Source organism: Lepidochelys kempii, chromosome 4 (assembly GCF_965140265.1).
Source record: "Lepidochelys kempii isolate rLepKem1 chromosome 4, rLepKem1.hap2, whole genome shotgun sequence".
Classification (NCBI taxonomy): domain Eukaryota; kingdom Metazoa; phylum Chordata; order Testudines; family Cheloniidae; genus Lepidochelys; species Lepidochelys kempii.
This window is the reverse complement of record NC_133259.1, coordinates 51957679-51973265: the sequence shown is the minus strand read 5'-3', so window position 1 is coordinate 51973265 and position 15587 is coordinate 51957679. Positions and strand designations below refer to the sequence as shown.

Sequence of the window (15587 nt, the reverse complement as noted above, 5' to 3'; positions counted from 1 at the left end):
CAAGGACAGGTTCCTGGGTTAGTGGTTCTGTTGTGTGGTATGTGGTTGCTGGTGAGTATTTGCTTCAGGTTGGGGGGCTGTCTGTAGGCAAGGACTGGCCTGTCTCCCAAGATTTGTGAGAGTGTTGGGTCATCTTTCAGGATAGGTTGTAGATCCTTAATAATGCGTTGGAGGGATTTTAGTTGGGGGCTGAAGGTGACGGCTAGTGGCGTTCTGTTATTTTCTTTGTTAGGCCTGTCCTGTAGTAGGTGACTTCTGGGAACTCTTCTGGCTCTATCAATCTGTTTCTTCACTTCCGCAGGTGGGTATTGTAGTTGTAAGAATGCTTGATAGAGATCTTGTAGGTGTTTTGCTCCAACCCCTCAGACAGAGACAATGTAGTTGTATCGCAGAGCTTGGCTGTAGACAATGGATCATGTGGTGTGGTCAGGGTGAAAGCTGGAGGCATGTAGGTAGGAATGGCTGTCAGTAGGTTTCCGGTATAGGGTGGTGGTTATCTGACCATCGTTTATTAGCACTGTAGTGTCCAGGAAGTGGATCTCTTGTGTGGACTGGACCAGGCTGAGGTTGATGGTGGGATGGAAATTGTTGAAATCATGGTGGAATTCCTCAAGGGCTTCTTTTCCATGGGTCCAGATGATGAAGATGTCATCAATATAGCGCAAGTAGAGTAGGGGCGTTAGGGGACGAGAGCTGAGGAAGCGTTGTTCTAAGTCAGCCATAAAAATGTTGAGAGAAAACCTTTTGTAGTGGTAAACACCCATTTTTTCATGGTTTGTGTGTATAAAAAGATCTTCTGTACTTTCCACAGTATGCATCCGATGAAGTGAGCTGTAGCGCACAAAAGCTTATGCTCAAATAAATTGGTTAGTCTCTAAGGTGCCACAAGTACTCCTTTTCTATTTAGAACCTGTTTTCTTTATTCTCTGTTTTGCTATTTATCTCCCATTAAATAGTCATAAATGCATGTGTTTTTAACAGTCTACTTCCTCTATATTGCAAATAATATTCACAGCGATATTTTTAGAACTAGGAGAATAAAATTAAGACAACCCAGTACACGAAAACAAATTAACCACATGGTTCAGTGGACACTGAGGCAGGAAAAGCAATCATAAAACAAAGTACAATAGTTTAATGCGTCTGTTTAATTCATCTTAAATAAAACCCTACCCTAGGTCTCCGGAATCTATACAGATAACCAGATATTTTCAAAAAGTATGTTCTAAGTCAGGGGTCGGCAACCTATGGCACGTGTGCCAAACACAGCACGCGAGCCAATTTTTAATGGCACGCTGCTATCTGCCGGACCTGGGCAGACAGCAGTGTGCCACTAAAAATCCTGCCCAGCCCACTCTTTTCCACCCCCCACCACCACTCTCTCCTTGCAGGGCAGGCAAGTTTAATATAAGAAAAGGTAAGACCGTTCAGCTTGTTTTAACTTGTGGCTGATGTCCAGTGCAGATAAAAGACAAAACAGCCAGATCTCAGAGGTAAATGAGGCCTGAAATTTCACTGGTGGACCTTGTACCTATAGGATTCATAGATTCCAAGGCTGGAAGGGACCACTGTGATCATCTAATCCAGGGGTTGGCAACCTATTGCACGCATGCCAAACATGGCACGCAAGCCAATTTTTAATGGCACGCTGCTGTCTGCCGGACCCAGCAGCATGCCACTAAAAATCCCGCCCGGCCCGGCCTGCTCTTTTCCACTCCCGGCCCACTTCTCTCTCTTTGCAAGGCAGGCAAGCTTCCCCCTCCCCCGGCCTCTTCCCCCAGAGTGCTGGGTTCCTGTCCCTCCTTCTCTCCCTCCCTGGGGCCGATCAGCTGATGGCTCTTGCTACAGAGAGGGAGAGGTAAAAGCTGGGGAGAGGTAAAATCGGAGCCACAGCGCGCTCTCTGCTCCGGGGACCTTGGGGAAGGGGGTGAAATCAGGGCATATCCCCTCAGGCCCCCTGTCGTGAGCCGCTCAGGATCAACTGGTGGGAAAGAATCACCCTGCAGACCTGGGATGACCAAATTTCACGATGGCGAAGGCAATCTTTTTTGAGATCTGTGCTGTGCAAGCCTCAGAGTTGCAGTGACAAAGTACCAACAGACAGTGGCCTGTACCCATTGAGAAGCAGGTCACCATTGCCCTCTGGACGCTGGCCAACCCCGAATATTACTAGGCTGTAGCCAATCGGGCATAGAGAGACTGACATTTGGGGCCATTGTCTTGCATGTATGTTGCACTGGGTTGTAAAGCTGGGTAATGCTCAGGAGGTTATTGGTGGCTTTGTGTTCATGGGGTTCCCAAACTGTATTGGAGCAATTAATGAGATCCAGGTGCCTATTGTTTGCCCCCACACTAGGGCTTGGAGCTTATAAACAAGAAGGGGTATTCCTCCCTGGTGCTCCAAGGCCTGGTTGGCCACCATGGCAGGTTCACAAACAAATTCAGGGAAGTCCACAATGCTAGGATCTTTCTGAACTCATATGTATTTACCTTAATTAATAAAGGAGACTTTGTCCCCAGGACCACTATGGACATTAATGGTGTGGAGATTGTGCCAGTGATCCTACGAGACCCAGTTTATCCTCTGCTTCCCTGATTAATGAAGCTGTTCACAGGGCATTTGGACAGAGGGAAGGAACAGTTTAAAGATCGACTGAGTAGTTGCACAATGGCAGTGAAATGTGCATTTGGTCACCTGAAAGGCAGGTAGGGCTGTTTATGGATGAGGTTGGAAGAAGAGCTCACCTAGGATTATAGCTGTATGTTCTATGTTGCACAACATTTGTGAGAGTCACAGAGAAAGCTTTAATGAAGTGTGGGAGGCTGAGATGCATAGACTTGCTCAGTTTGAGCAGTCAGCAAGGTGTCTACTAGAAAATGGAACCAGCCAGGCCAATACTGTCAGGAATGCCTGTTGCTCTTATTTTGAGTCTGAGGCCTGAAAATGCAAAGCAGAACATCCAGCTGCTATCCCGGGTGGTGGAGGTGGGGGATAGGTTGTGAGCACTGCAGTCTCTTTGCAAAAACCTGTGACATGTAAAGTTCACAGGTTTTCTGTGTACCACACATTGCAGATTTTTTTATGAATTAATTGTAATGGTTATTATTAAGCAACAATTTCTTATATAACAGCTAGTAATAAACCTTTAATAAAAACAAAAATGAAACACAGCTTTAAAGTGAAACAGTGCAGTGGAGGGCAGCACACAACAAAGGGGGGCTCCAAGTCACAGGTGATTATACATCTTGCCATCTGTCTCTTCTTGCTCATCTGTCTTTTGGTGTTGAGTGTCAGGGCTCAAAATTATCAGGGGCATTAGATGACTCAAAAGAGCCGGGCTCCCAAATGCAATTATTCTTGTTGCCCTGAGCGGGGCCTTGGCCTCTGGGAGCATGGCTGTGGGAGCACAGTGGGAAACATATACTGGTGTTCCCAGTAACCTGTATTGTCCAGGAGCTGCAAAACATGGCTAGGTCCTGGTTGAGAGCACTAGATTGTCAGTGTGCCCACAAATATGTGCTTCAGCAGAGCATTCTGATTCTGTACTGCCTCCAGGAGTGGCCTCTGCATCATCTCCCTGTCTTTCTCTAGTGTCTTTTGCCAGGCAATGCTGTCTCTGGCCAATTCAATGTTTTCTCTGGGTAGCATCCTGTCTTTTTTCATCTCCAACTTCAAAAACAACCTCCAGCTCTCTGTAGTTTTCCATTGTTTCTGAGGAGTCTGCAATGAGGTCTGAGAACATTTCATCCTGAGTTCTCTATTTCTTCCCCCCTCAAATTAGTCCACCACACAGCTGTTTGACAAAGGCTCTGTCCTTGACTGTCTGGCCACTACAGGTGCCATGACTGGAGGAGTAGGGGAAAAAACCAAGCAGTTATTGCTTCTATTCCAAAGAGGCTCTGATAGCATTTTTAACATGTATTTCTGATTTCCCCTCCCTGAGATTCTTCCCAGTCTTGGGGGAGACCTCAGAGATGGTAAATTATGTGTGCATGTGGAGGTCTAGATTAGGACTGCCAACCCTCCAGGATTGTTCTGGAGTCTCCAGAAATTAAAGATTAATCATCATGTGATGAAATCTCCAGGAATTCATCTAACCAAAGTTGGCAACCCTAGTCTAGACTGGGATTTTGGGGCGTGCAGTGTATACTGTTTAGTTGTGTTTTGGAGGCAGTGGAGGATTGGGAATTATGTTCCCAGCTTGGATTTTCAGTTTAGGCTGTGCTGGAGACCTTAGCATGGGGTGGGAGGTCTCTGCGGGCAAGCTGGATACTAAACCTCTATCCATTCCCTTTAGACTGCCCTGACTCTCCAGGATGTTAAGGCACATGACCAGGTGGCAGAGAATGGCTTTTCTCAAAAAGGCAAAGGGCAGTGAGGTATGCTATGAAGTTACTGACCAGGATGGTGCCACCAGAAGTGCTGAAGAATCGAAAGGGAATTGTGAGCTGTGTTGGGGGTGGTGACCGAGCAGCTATACTACAGAATGTCTGGACCCTAAGCAATTTCTCACTCTGAGATTCTGCTTTATCTCCCCTGCAGATGTGCTGAGAAAAATCAATTTGGTTCTGCACCAAATCTGAAGCTTTAACTGAAGCTTTAACTGCTTTAACTGTTAAGCTTTAACTGCTCCCAGTCTTTTTCTGTATAAGCCTGTGAAAAGTGAATAAGAGCTGTATTGCTATACTATCCCTCCGGTAAACTATTTTTCTTGTACAAATCTTTGTTACAGGGCCTAGATACCTATGACATTATGGGGTACAACCCAGACCAGTGAGGGGCTGTGTCACCCCTGCCCTGCACATTTGGGTGCCTCACAATGTTCTGCTGCTGTAACTCCCATGTGGGTCCCTCACAAACAGCATGCTGTTACTGCCTTGAGTGTTTGTGTATAGCTGTAGCCTGTCAGCCATACATCAGTCACTCTCTGGCTTCCACCGGCCTTGGTTTCCACTTGCAGGATGACCCCAACACACTCCCAGTCCTGGTTTTTTTCCCAAAATGTGTGCTCTGCACTGTCCAGTCCTCTCCTAGACAGTCCAGATATATTAGGTCTGTTGCCCCTGTAGAGGGATCAATATACAACAGTTTGTCACCCTACATGGAGTTACCCACACAGTTCACAACAGGGGATTAGTTTTGATTAAATAATAAAACAAGTTTATTTAACTACAAGGAGATAGGTTTTAAGGGAGTACAAGTATAAGGCATTAAAGTCAGAAATGGTTACAGGAGAAATAAAGATAAAATACATCTTAGTATTAAAACTTAAACTAGACTTGCTTCAATTTGAAGTCCCTTACCATATGTTCCCAGAAACATTGCTGACCAAATTCTCAGGCCAGGATCTGCTCCCAACATCCAAAGTCTGTATTGTATGTGTGCAATTGATTATTCCTTCCTCAGTGTAGGACTCACATTTGTCCTCAGTGAATTTCATCCCATTTCTCCAGTTTGTCAAGATAATTTTGAATTCTAAACTGAGGCTTTTAGAATGTAACCTGGATGTATATATGATTTATGGTGACAAAAATTATAACCTAATACTGGAAGAGAAGTGTTCTCTAAATAAGGTGGAATGGTTGGATAGCCTTACTCAGATTGCATCCCTGGTGAGAGTAATTTAGTCCTATACAAAAAAAAAACTACATTAAAATAGAATTAAGACTCAGAGTATGTATTAGTAATTTAAGAGTAAAAACATTAGAGAGATTGCAGTTAACCTAAAACCAAGAGATACACAATTTAACTCTGCCCTATATTGATACCGTGCAATAGCCATATGATTATGATTGCGGCATTTTGTGTCTGGGGTCCCAGATTAGGTTGAACTGACTTTTAAAAAGAAAAGGAGTACTTGTGGCACCTTAGAGACTAACCAATTTATTTGAGCATGAGCTTTCGTGAGCTACAGCTCACTTCATCGGATGCATACCGTGGAAACTGCAGAAGACATTATATACACACAGAGACCATGAAACAATACCTCCTCCCACCCCACTGTCCTGCTGGTAATAGCTTATCTAAAGTGATCATCAAGTTGGGCCATTTCCAGCACAAATCCAGGTTTTCTCACCCTCCGCCCCCCCACACACAAACTCACTCTCCTGCTGGTAATACCCCATCCAAAGTGACCACTCTCTTCACAATGTGTGTGATAATCAAGGTGGGCCATTTGAAAACCCTGATGCAGATGATAAATTTCTTTAAGAACCCAGTGTTTAATTAAGTTTAACTCTAACTAACTATCAGATTTATATAACAACATTCCAGAATTGTCACTCCGTATGTCACTCTGTTGAGTCAGGGTGAAGCAATGGAAACAGCTACAAGCATGTTCAGAGCTATTTTTATTTAAAATATCACCATGTTTATTTATCACCAAGATTTGCGGTCTGCTACTGTCCAATTTTTAAGTAGTCAGACATTTTTTTTTTTTACACTGTATGAAGTACACCTGTACAACAGCATGGGCTTTCACCTTATTTACTTATAAAATCTTGAAAATTCATTCATTCTTTAGCTCAAAGAGAAAGTACTGTAAGTTTGGAGAGGTTGGAGAAGTTTGGAGAGGTTACAGAATATTTTCCATATGTAACAAAGATGTGAATCGCAACTTTAAGTGTGAAATGGAACTCAGCCTGAAGTGTAGTGTCACAACCAGGGCCGCCATAATTAAATGTAGCATATTTTCAAAACATTGTTTAAAAAAAAGTTGATAAATTATAAATTTATAAATTATATTCTGAGAGTGGAATTAAAATGTGAAAGTAATAAGTAATAAGTAATAAGTAAGTTTCGGGGGGCAGGGAGCGTGTTTCTGTTGTGTGTTAGTAAAACTGAATCCTCATCTCTGCAGCACATAAACCCTATCACACTACAAATAATATAAGACTAATGTAGAATATGACAGTATTATTTGTTAGCCTGTTTTTAAAGGTTTTGGGTGATTTTAATGGGACTTGCACTCCTAAGTCACTTAATTGCTTTTGAAAATTCCATCCTTCATCATAAAAGGGACAATTTACTTCAAAAATTTTTGTCTGATTTGTGGGATTAGCTAGGGATTAATGCCAATAGCAGCTATGTTAGAACTGTATATCTATTTTTAAATGGACTTAACATTTTTAATAAGAAAGAAAAGAGAATCAATAACCCACAACCAGACAGGCTGATTATTTGTCAGCAGCCTGACACAGCCCTTTATCTCATTCTCCATTTAATGCTAGGTCTAATACGTAGCAACTATGTTCTTAATTACATAGATAAGCACCTTCTAAGCAGTGAGAGGGTCCAGACTGTTTAAAGAAACCACACCAAACAAGCACACAGAGGGAAAACATCTGAAATAGTGAGAACCACTGTGGGGATATGCAATTATAGAATGAATGTGTGCAAAATTGTATGTCCAGATTTCTCAGACGGGTGCAAATCTCTAAAGGGCACAAGATATCATTTCATTTAAACAAATTCCAGGCTGCAGCAAAGGTGGGTATATATTTTGTGAATAATCAATAATTTCTAGCAAGTGATTAAGTGTATTCTATGTAAATAGTAGAAGAATAATAGATTGCTCAAATGGCACACAGAACAGAATTATATAAAGGATTAACATGTCCTCATTGTTACAAGATTTCTGCAAATCCAATGCTGCAATTCACTTTTTAAATGAACTGTTTGAAACAAGGAACTTTCCTATAATTAATTCTCTCTCTCTTACATCATTTTAAGAATGGAAACTGTATGGAACTGTATGGCTTCAGACCATTGCTGAGAGATTTTGCACACAAAGTAATCATGATGTCTGTTATTAAGGTAGCCTAACCATTTCCATGATCCCCCTGTTTTCAATTGTTTATAACTTTGACAAATGTTAATCTTTCGGGATGAAGTCTTCCATGGTTGCAGACTGCCTCAAGTTGATTTTTTTGGGGAGAAGAGGGAGGATTAATCAAAAACAGTGTAGCCATTTTCAAGAAAGAGGTAAATGAAAAATAGAAAGTTTTGGCTACATTAAAAAATAAAATTCCCACCATCTTTTGAACAGCTCTAGCATCTCAGTGGTTTGAAATAGGAACTTGAAGTTTGAGAAAGGAATAGTTCTGAGGTCAGCCATTCACTGTCCCCATGAAAATCCATCCAGATTTTACCAAGTTATAAACCATGTAAAATCACCACTTTTGCACATGCACAATAGAAATTGTGTCACTTCTGAAAGTTCAAACTCATACTGCGTCGTTCTGAAATAACTATACAGCACTATAATGTCCATACAGGACACAAGCAAAATGGCAGCAGTAACTTCAGCTGCTGTTTTCCCTCCATCAAATCCCTTTGGCCTAGATGTAACTATCTTGAGGTTTATTAAATAACAAACCAGCAAATGAGAAAGAAATAAAACTGATACTAGACGTTGCTAAATAAAGACGTTGCTAAATAAAGAACATTAATAACAATTTAATAAACTACGAACCTTCAGCATTCTTTGAATCATTCTAGTAAGAATGGGTAATAGGGAGTGAAAAAACACAAGAGAACCAATTCTGTCATCTAAAAAATTAGGGTTAATTTAAAGTTTTAAATATCATAACAGTTTTGAGCATCATAAAAGTATAGGGTTGGAATTGTTGAATTATTTTACACCCTTTGGAATATAAAATATTCTTAAACCTTGGTAACAAATGTGACTTACCTGAGTCCCTAGCCAGTGCCATGCTCCAACAGAGTTCCATGGTGGCCATGCCATCACCAGCATGGTGCCTACTGGGACATCACTCAAATCAGAAGCAGATTAGCTACATCAGAAAAGTTCTTTTGAGGACCTAGAGGTGAAAAAAACCCAGTAGGTTTAATGCTGGGCTGAAAGGCATTCAGAACATTACAACTATTGGGGGCATTCAGTTGCTGAAATTTTGTAATTTATCTTTGCAAGTCATCTTTAAATCTTCTAAATGTTAGAAAAACAAGACATGGACTTTTAAAAGATTGCATTTATCTGTTCAATGCCGGAGACCCATCTTGCTTCTGTCATCTTTGAATGCTGAAGTATGTTTTGGGGTTATTTTGGAAAGGGGTGTTTTGGCAGAATCACTTTTTGTGATTGATAATGACAAGTCACAAGAGAGACTGAACCTAAGTTAGAAAAGGAGCAGTACTAGTACCATTAATGTCAATACAGTTCCATGCTTGATGCAATGGCAGAAGGGTTGCCCTAACAATACTGAAACTAAGTAATAACAATACTGAAATTAAGTAATTATCATAACATGTCAGGTAGGCCAGTTCTTAAGAAGCTACCCATTGTTTTTTCCACCAGCTTTATTTAAGCAGTGCTTCTGTAGTGGGGGCAACACGACAGCTGCCCAGCCAGTATCTCCTACTATCCTGTTAACAGCCCATTCCCTTTTATATTATATTTGTCTCAGCTAAAACAATGAAAGTAAACTAGTAAATTTTGTTTCTGTTTTAGAGTCAGCTTTTGTTTTTTGCACTCTTGGGTTCTGGTGCACTTACACAAGTGTTTGGGAGAATGTTTATTTGTTTAAAAAAAATCTGTTGCCATTTTAATTTAAACAACATTTATGGAATATTTCTATTGGTCTTAAATTCTGTAAAAACCCATTTTACAAAAAGGAAAATATGGAAAACATTTCACCTGAGACCAGAACTGTAACCATGGTGGGGCAAGCAAGGCAGCCACCCAGTGCGCAAAGCCACAGGGGTGGAAAAACAGGGCCAGAGGCGATGGGGGGGGGGCAGAAGGGGGCACATGGACTGAGGTGAGTCAGGGGATGGAAGTGGCGCTCCCTCCCAAAGTCCCACCACGCAGGGCCACTCGCCCCCTAAGGGAGCATGCCAAACAGTTTGAAAACCTCTATGGGGCGGTCACATTTCCCCCATACCCTACTATTAATAGTTATGTGTCATCTCCGAATGGGGCACAAAAATTATGAAAAAACTGGCAGGGGACACAAATAGGCTTGCTTGCCCCAGTGCTAAAATGCTTAGTTACAGCTCTGCCTGAGAGAGTCCCTTTAACTTGTACCAGCTGTTTTTTACGGGTAGGCTTAATCATAAAGTCAAAACTGTTGCGAACAGGGTGTGATGGGAAAGGCCCCCATCCCACTGACACCCAGCCTAACAAGCATCCCTGCACTGAGGCAGTGTCAATTAGGCACACCTGCAGAGCATGCTGCACCTGGAGAAGGGGAGCTTAATAAATTGAAACTGGCCAAAGAGGAGTAGGTGAAGTTTGCCCAATCTACCACAAGGGGCAGAACAACCCAGTCCAGTAATTCACCACTTTCTTTCTATGGCCTGAGGCCCAGATAGCATAGTTTTCCCATGTACTTTTTGAGAAGAACTTTTTCTGTTGGCTGGATGTGTTACAACCAAAAGCAAATAACAATCCAATGTCTTAATAAATCTTTCTTAACCATAATATTTATGAAAACAAAGTACCCAATATTCTGAGACCTAAAGCTTTCTGTAAAATAAATATTTATATAATTAATACTTGTATTTTATTTTCAATATTAATACCTACAACAAATCTAGCAAACAAATTACTATATAATACCATTACATCACACACCGAAATACTGATTAAAACACTTTACCAGTTGTAACAATGCTGTCTTTGGGACACTTCTGAGAGTATCAATTCAGGATAAATTGCTTAGAGCAGGGCAGTCACAACCCAAAGCTAGGTATCACCTAGTGGGGGTTCTCCACTGAGACACACCAAACCAGACGGACAGAGAGGACTTTGGTTTTACCCCACTGGCTAACCATAAGTTACACAAAAAATTCCCTTAGACACTCCAGTTTCCCAGTATCACCACCAGTGCCACTCGTTATGGGGACGAATGGTTATGAAAACCAATACCCCACTAAAAGAAAAAAAAGGTTCTCCCGATCACAAAAGACCACGCCCCAGACCCAGGTCAATATACCAGTCAGATCTGACCCACAAATCACGCTGTTGTCAATCCTTCAGAGTCTAAAATCTAAAGGTTTATTCATAAAAAGAAAGAAATATAGATGAGAGTTAAAATTGGCTAACTGGAATCAATTACATGCAGTAATGGCAAAGTTCTTGGTTCAGACTTGTAGCAAGGCTCTGGAGTACATCCACAGCTGGGATGGAACATTCAGTCCTTTGTTCAGAGCTTCAGTTTGTAGCAAGGTTCCTCCCAACGTTAGAAGCAGGACTGAAGACAGGATGGGCGGGTTTTCATGGCCTTTTATATTCTCTGCCTGTGGAAGGACATCCCTTGTTCTTACTGTGGAAAATCACAGCAGCAAGATGGAGTCTGAAGTCAAATGGGCAAATCACACGTCCACACATGATTCAGTTTGCAGGCCGACACCATTGTTTTCATGTTAGTTTGAATGTTCCCAGGAAAGCTCAGATGTGGATTGGCGTGTCCCAAAGTTCATTGTCAGTTAAGTGTTTCTTGATTGGGCACTTACTGAGAATAGTCCTTTCTCACTAAGCTGACCAAATACGTCACTGAGCCTACTTAGAATCAAAACACATAGAGATACAAGTCCATAGCCAATATTCATAACTTCAACTACAAAAATGATACACATATACAGATAGCATAATCAGAACCAGCAAATCAGAACCTTTCCATAGACACCTTACATGACAACCTTTGTACAATATTTGCTGCAAATATATAACAATGATCTATAGGGTCACAGTTTAAGTCAATAATGTCACACCAATGCTACTGTTTGGTTAGAATGGGAATATGATTGTGTCCCCAATGGGGCTTTTGCCATTGAATTCAATGGGAGCAGGCCCAAAGAAAGTGATGCTTAGAGTTAAAGTTGCCTACCCCTTTCTATTGTAAGATCCTGTTGTCCTTTGCTTATAACTTGGCCAAACTTTAACCATTTGGACTGAAAATTTCCATGCTGAGTGACTGACTCAGGCTGACTGATTTTTTTAAGTTCCATCAAAAATGGTTCAAGCATTTCCAAGAACAAAATTAGGGGAAAATGCATAGTTTGGCTAATTTTAAATTCTTACAGTGATTTCACTGAAAAGCTGTAGAAGCCCATGTTTCTGAGCAAGGATTTGAAATTTGACTGCATGGAAAATTTGGCAAAGTTGTAAGCCTTTAAAAATCTTAATTTGCATATGCTCAGTAGAGGTTTGTTAGAGCTTGCTACCTAAATTCTCCAAAGATTCCACCCAGAGTTCCAAGGCAGAGTGAGGCTTTCCCTGCAATTGTTTCTTCTGGAAGTTAGGGGTGCTGTGGTGACAGGCACGGGAACTCAGAGAAAGGAGATTGTCTCTCCTGTGCTCTCGCTGAACCCCTTGCTGGCACACAACCAGCATGGAGGAGAAGGACCTGAATATTGAGAGATGAATGTAGGAACTGGGCAGGAGACTGAGACAGGAATTTGGGATGGGGAGGGAGAATGAGGCAGGAACTGGCAGGGGGAGGAGGGCTGGGAACAGCGGCAGGATGGATGGGATAGGAAGAGAAGGGGAGATCGGGCTTTGTGGGACAGAAACAGAAGAGTTTATAACCACAAGAGCACTTCTCCTTTCCTGCAGTTTCCCTATTCAGGGTTGGGAAAAGGCTATAAAACTCTCCAAAACTCATGACTGTACACATAGCTATCATGAAAATTGGTCTCTCTATGGTCCGCTGATATCCAGTACACGTATCTTTTCTTGTGGCTGGCCAAGTCTCTGTTCCACATATCAGGATGGATTGAAATACAGTATTATACTTATAGGGGCAAGGCTGTGGAAGATTGGCAAGGAGCTAAGTGGTGGACTGAGTATGTGACTGGATGTAAGCGGAGGATGCAGGCAGTTTCAATTAACTTCAATTAACTTTCTCAACAGATTCCGACAGACCCTGCCAAAAAGATATTGTAGTATAGCTCAGCATATTTTTGCCTGTAAATAAGTTAGTTTATGTAATAAGCATAAATCATACATATAAGAATGTAACCAGCTGTTGACCCCATGTAACCGCGAGATAAACACGGAGAATATAGCGCCGCAGAGGACTCCCCCCGGTGGAGTCCTGCCTGGTCAGCTGTCCCGAATGGCCAGAGTCCCCTGCAGCCCCTCCGCGGTCCTAAGGGCTCCCCGCACAGATTGGAGCGTAAGTTCTTCCTTCCTTCCTTCAATAAAGCAGTTTACTATTCTTAGGCCAGAGTGTCCTCCTTTCGCTGGTATCTCCCCACCCTGGCCCCGGCCCTCGCGGGCACTCGCACAATATTCTATATTTAACTTTACTGGCATCTTTTTAATCACAGACAACTGGGGGTCAACTCCTGCCATTTGCACCAAGCAGCTTTGGTATGATGCCGGGCATCACTCAGTAAGGCACTATTGTCAGCAACCATTGATCCTAGGTATTTAAATTCTTTCACTCTTCTAAGTTCTCTGCCTGTAATATCCTTTATTGTGGGTCTGCTCCCTCAGTTATGAAAGCCTCAGTCCTATCAACATTCACTCTAAGTCCCACCTGCTCAAAACTGCATTGCCACCATTCAAATTTCGTTTGCAGGGTCTCACAATTTTACACACATATCACTCAATCACCAGTGAGCAGCATATTCCAAGGCGGCTCTCTCAGGATAATCTCATTCGTTACATCCATAACCACCACAAACAAACAAGGCTGTAGCTCCATTCAGGTTTGCCAACGGTAGCCACTCCATCACACATGTCCTGGACAAAATGGACAGAGGCTTCTGGCACACCTCTCTGTCACAAAACTCCACCAAATGACTTCTCTTGGTGTGTGATGGTACACCTTCTCCAAGCCCACAAGACCATACTCCATTGCTGCCTCTTTCCTCTGAGCTTCTCCATGAGGATTCATAGACCAAATATGGCATCAAATGTACTCCTTCCCAGCCTAAATCCATACAGACCCTTCCAAATTTCAATTGTTCCATGCAGACGCTTTTCAATAATCTTCTCCTATGCTTTTACCGTGTTGGATGTCAGCTTAATTGCGTGATAATTAGCACACAGTGTAATATCTTCTTTGTGTTTAAAAATAGTCACCACAAAGCTTTTATGCCATTCATCTGGCGTTTTCTTTCTTAAGAATGTCACTGAAGAGACTTGTAAAATACTTGACACCTTCCTTTCCCAATGACTTCAACAAACCCATTGGTACTTCATCACGCCCAAGTGCTTTCTCCTTTTCCATTTTCCTCAGTCTTTCTACAGCCTCTTCTTCCTGTATGCAATCTATCCTGGCCCAGTTCATTTTACATATTCTTAATTCCTCCTTTGGATTCTCCTCACTCATTCAAATGATCACTCCAGACTTGGCTGAGTCACCATTCATTCGCAATAGTCTATGTTCATTTCTAATATGAGAAAACTCATTTACACCCTGCATCGTTTTTGCTCTTGCCTTAGCAAGTTTGTAGCTGGTCTTTTCTCCCTCCCAGTCAGTTATATAGCTCATCACATGCCAAATTTTTAGCTTAGCAGCACTTCTTTTGGCCTCCTTTTTTGCTTCCATGGATGCCATCTTATCACTGCTGAAACTACTGGACTGCAATTTTAATGGTTACCTTTTTCTTCTCAACAGATTCTTTAACTTTCATTTATTTCTTTTTTAAAACACCCATCCAAGCAGGCTGAGGTCTGGTGGATGGCAACAATCAGGTGCAGCCTTCAGATTCGTAGGGAACAAGAATTCCCAGCTCTTGCAACCTCTTTCTGAGCTGTGGGAGGGGAAGAGAAGATCCTTAACTCCTATTGCTCCTTCCAGGAAGGAATTAATAATTATTGTGGCTTCTAAGGGAGAGACATGCAGCCAACACTGGTGCACTGGCCAAGGCTATAAAACCAGCTCTGCAGCTTGAAGAAGTTACCAGCTCACTGAGCTCGTGCTCAATTTCTCATCATGTTAAATAAAGAATAGGCTAATTAGTATGACATTATTTGAGATACAAAACAGACGTACAAACAGATGTACAAAACAAAAGAAAGGGCCAGAGACACTGTCATTATTCCCTCACTCAAAACTACTCTTCCACGGGTGTGTTGCTTTCAGAAACACCCACAAACTCTTCACCTATATCATCATATTTTGCAAATGTATAGTTTGTTGAAAACATTGGCTTAACAACACCACAGACTGAAGTTCTTTCTCTAGCAGTCAGAGAATGGGCAGCAGCTATACAATCTTCCCCACACTGCCCCCACGAATGTGCCTCAACTCTAGCGCAAACAAAACCCATATGGGAGAACATTACCATGCTTACTCAGTTCTTGGCCTCTCTGCTGAGACTGCAGCAAGGGGGAAGTTAGTGCCATTTGTTGTTGTTTATGATGCTCAAAAATGGATGGCAACCACCAAACTCACTTCAAATATATTATAATGCCTAGAAATGATTCTAGAAAATTATTTTAAATGGTAAATACCAATCCAAGGTTTTTTTTATTTAAGCATCTTTCTGTAGAAAATAAAAAAATAAAATTGTTAAATGTATAAGCCAACTTTTGTCATTTACAGGTATTTTTACAATGCAGTCTTTTTAAATCATTCTTCATTGGAAAAAATCAGCCATTCATTGCTAA

The 15587-nt window shown here is 41.8% G+C and overlaps 1 protein-coding gene across 1 annotated transcript in view; it reads right to left on the bottom strand.

The window, feature by feature from the left end:
* Positions 1-15587, bottom strand: part of IL15 (interleukin 15) — a 90222-nt gene that overhangs the window by 43441 nt on the left and 31194 nt on the right. The window contains exon 2 of the mRNA XM_073341211.1: positions 8694-8823. Within this exon, the coding sequence (XP_073197312.1) occupies positions 8694-8756 (63 nt within the window). The 5' untranslated portion in view covers positions 8757-8823. The remainder of the gene's footprint in view (positions 1-8693; positions 8824-15587) is intronic.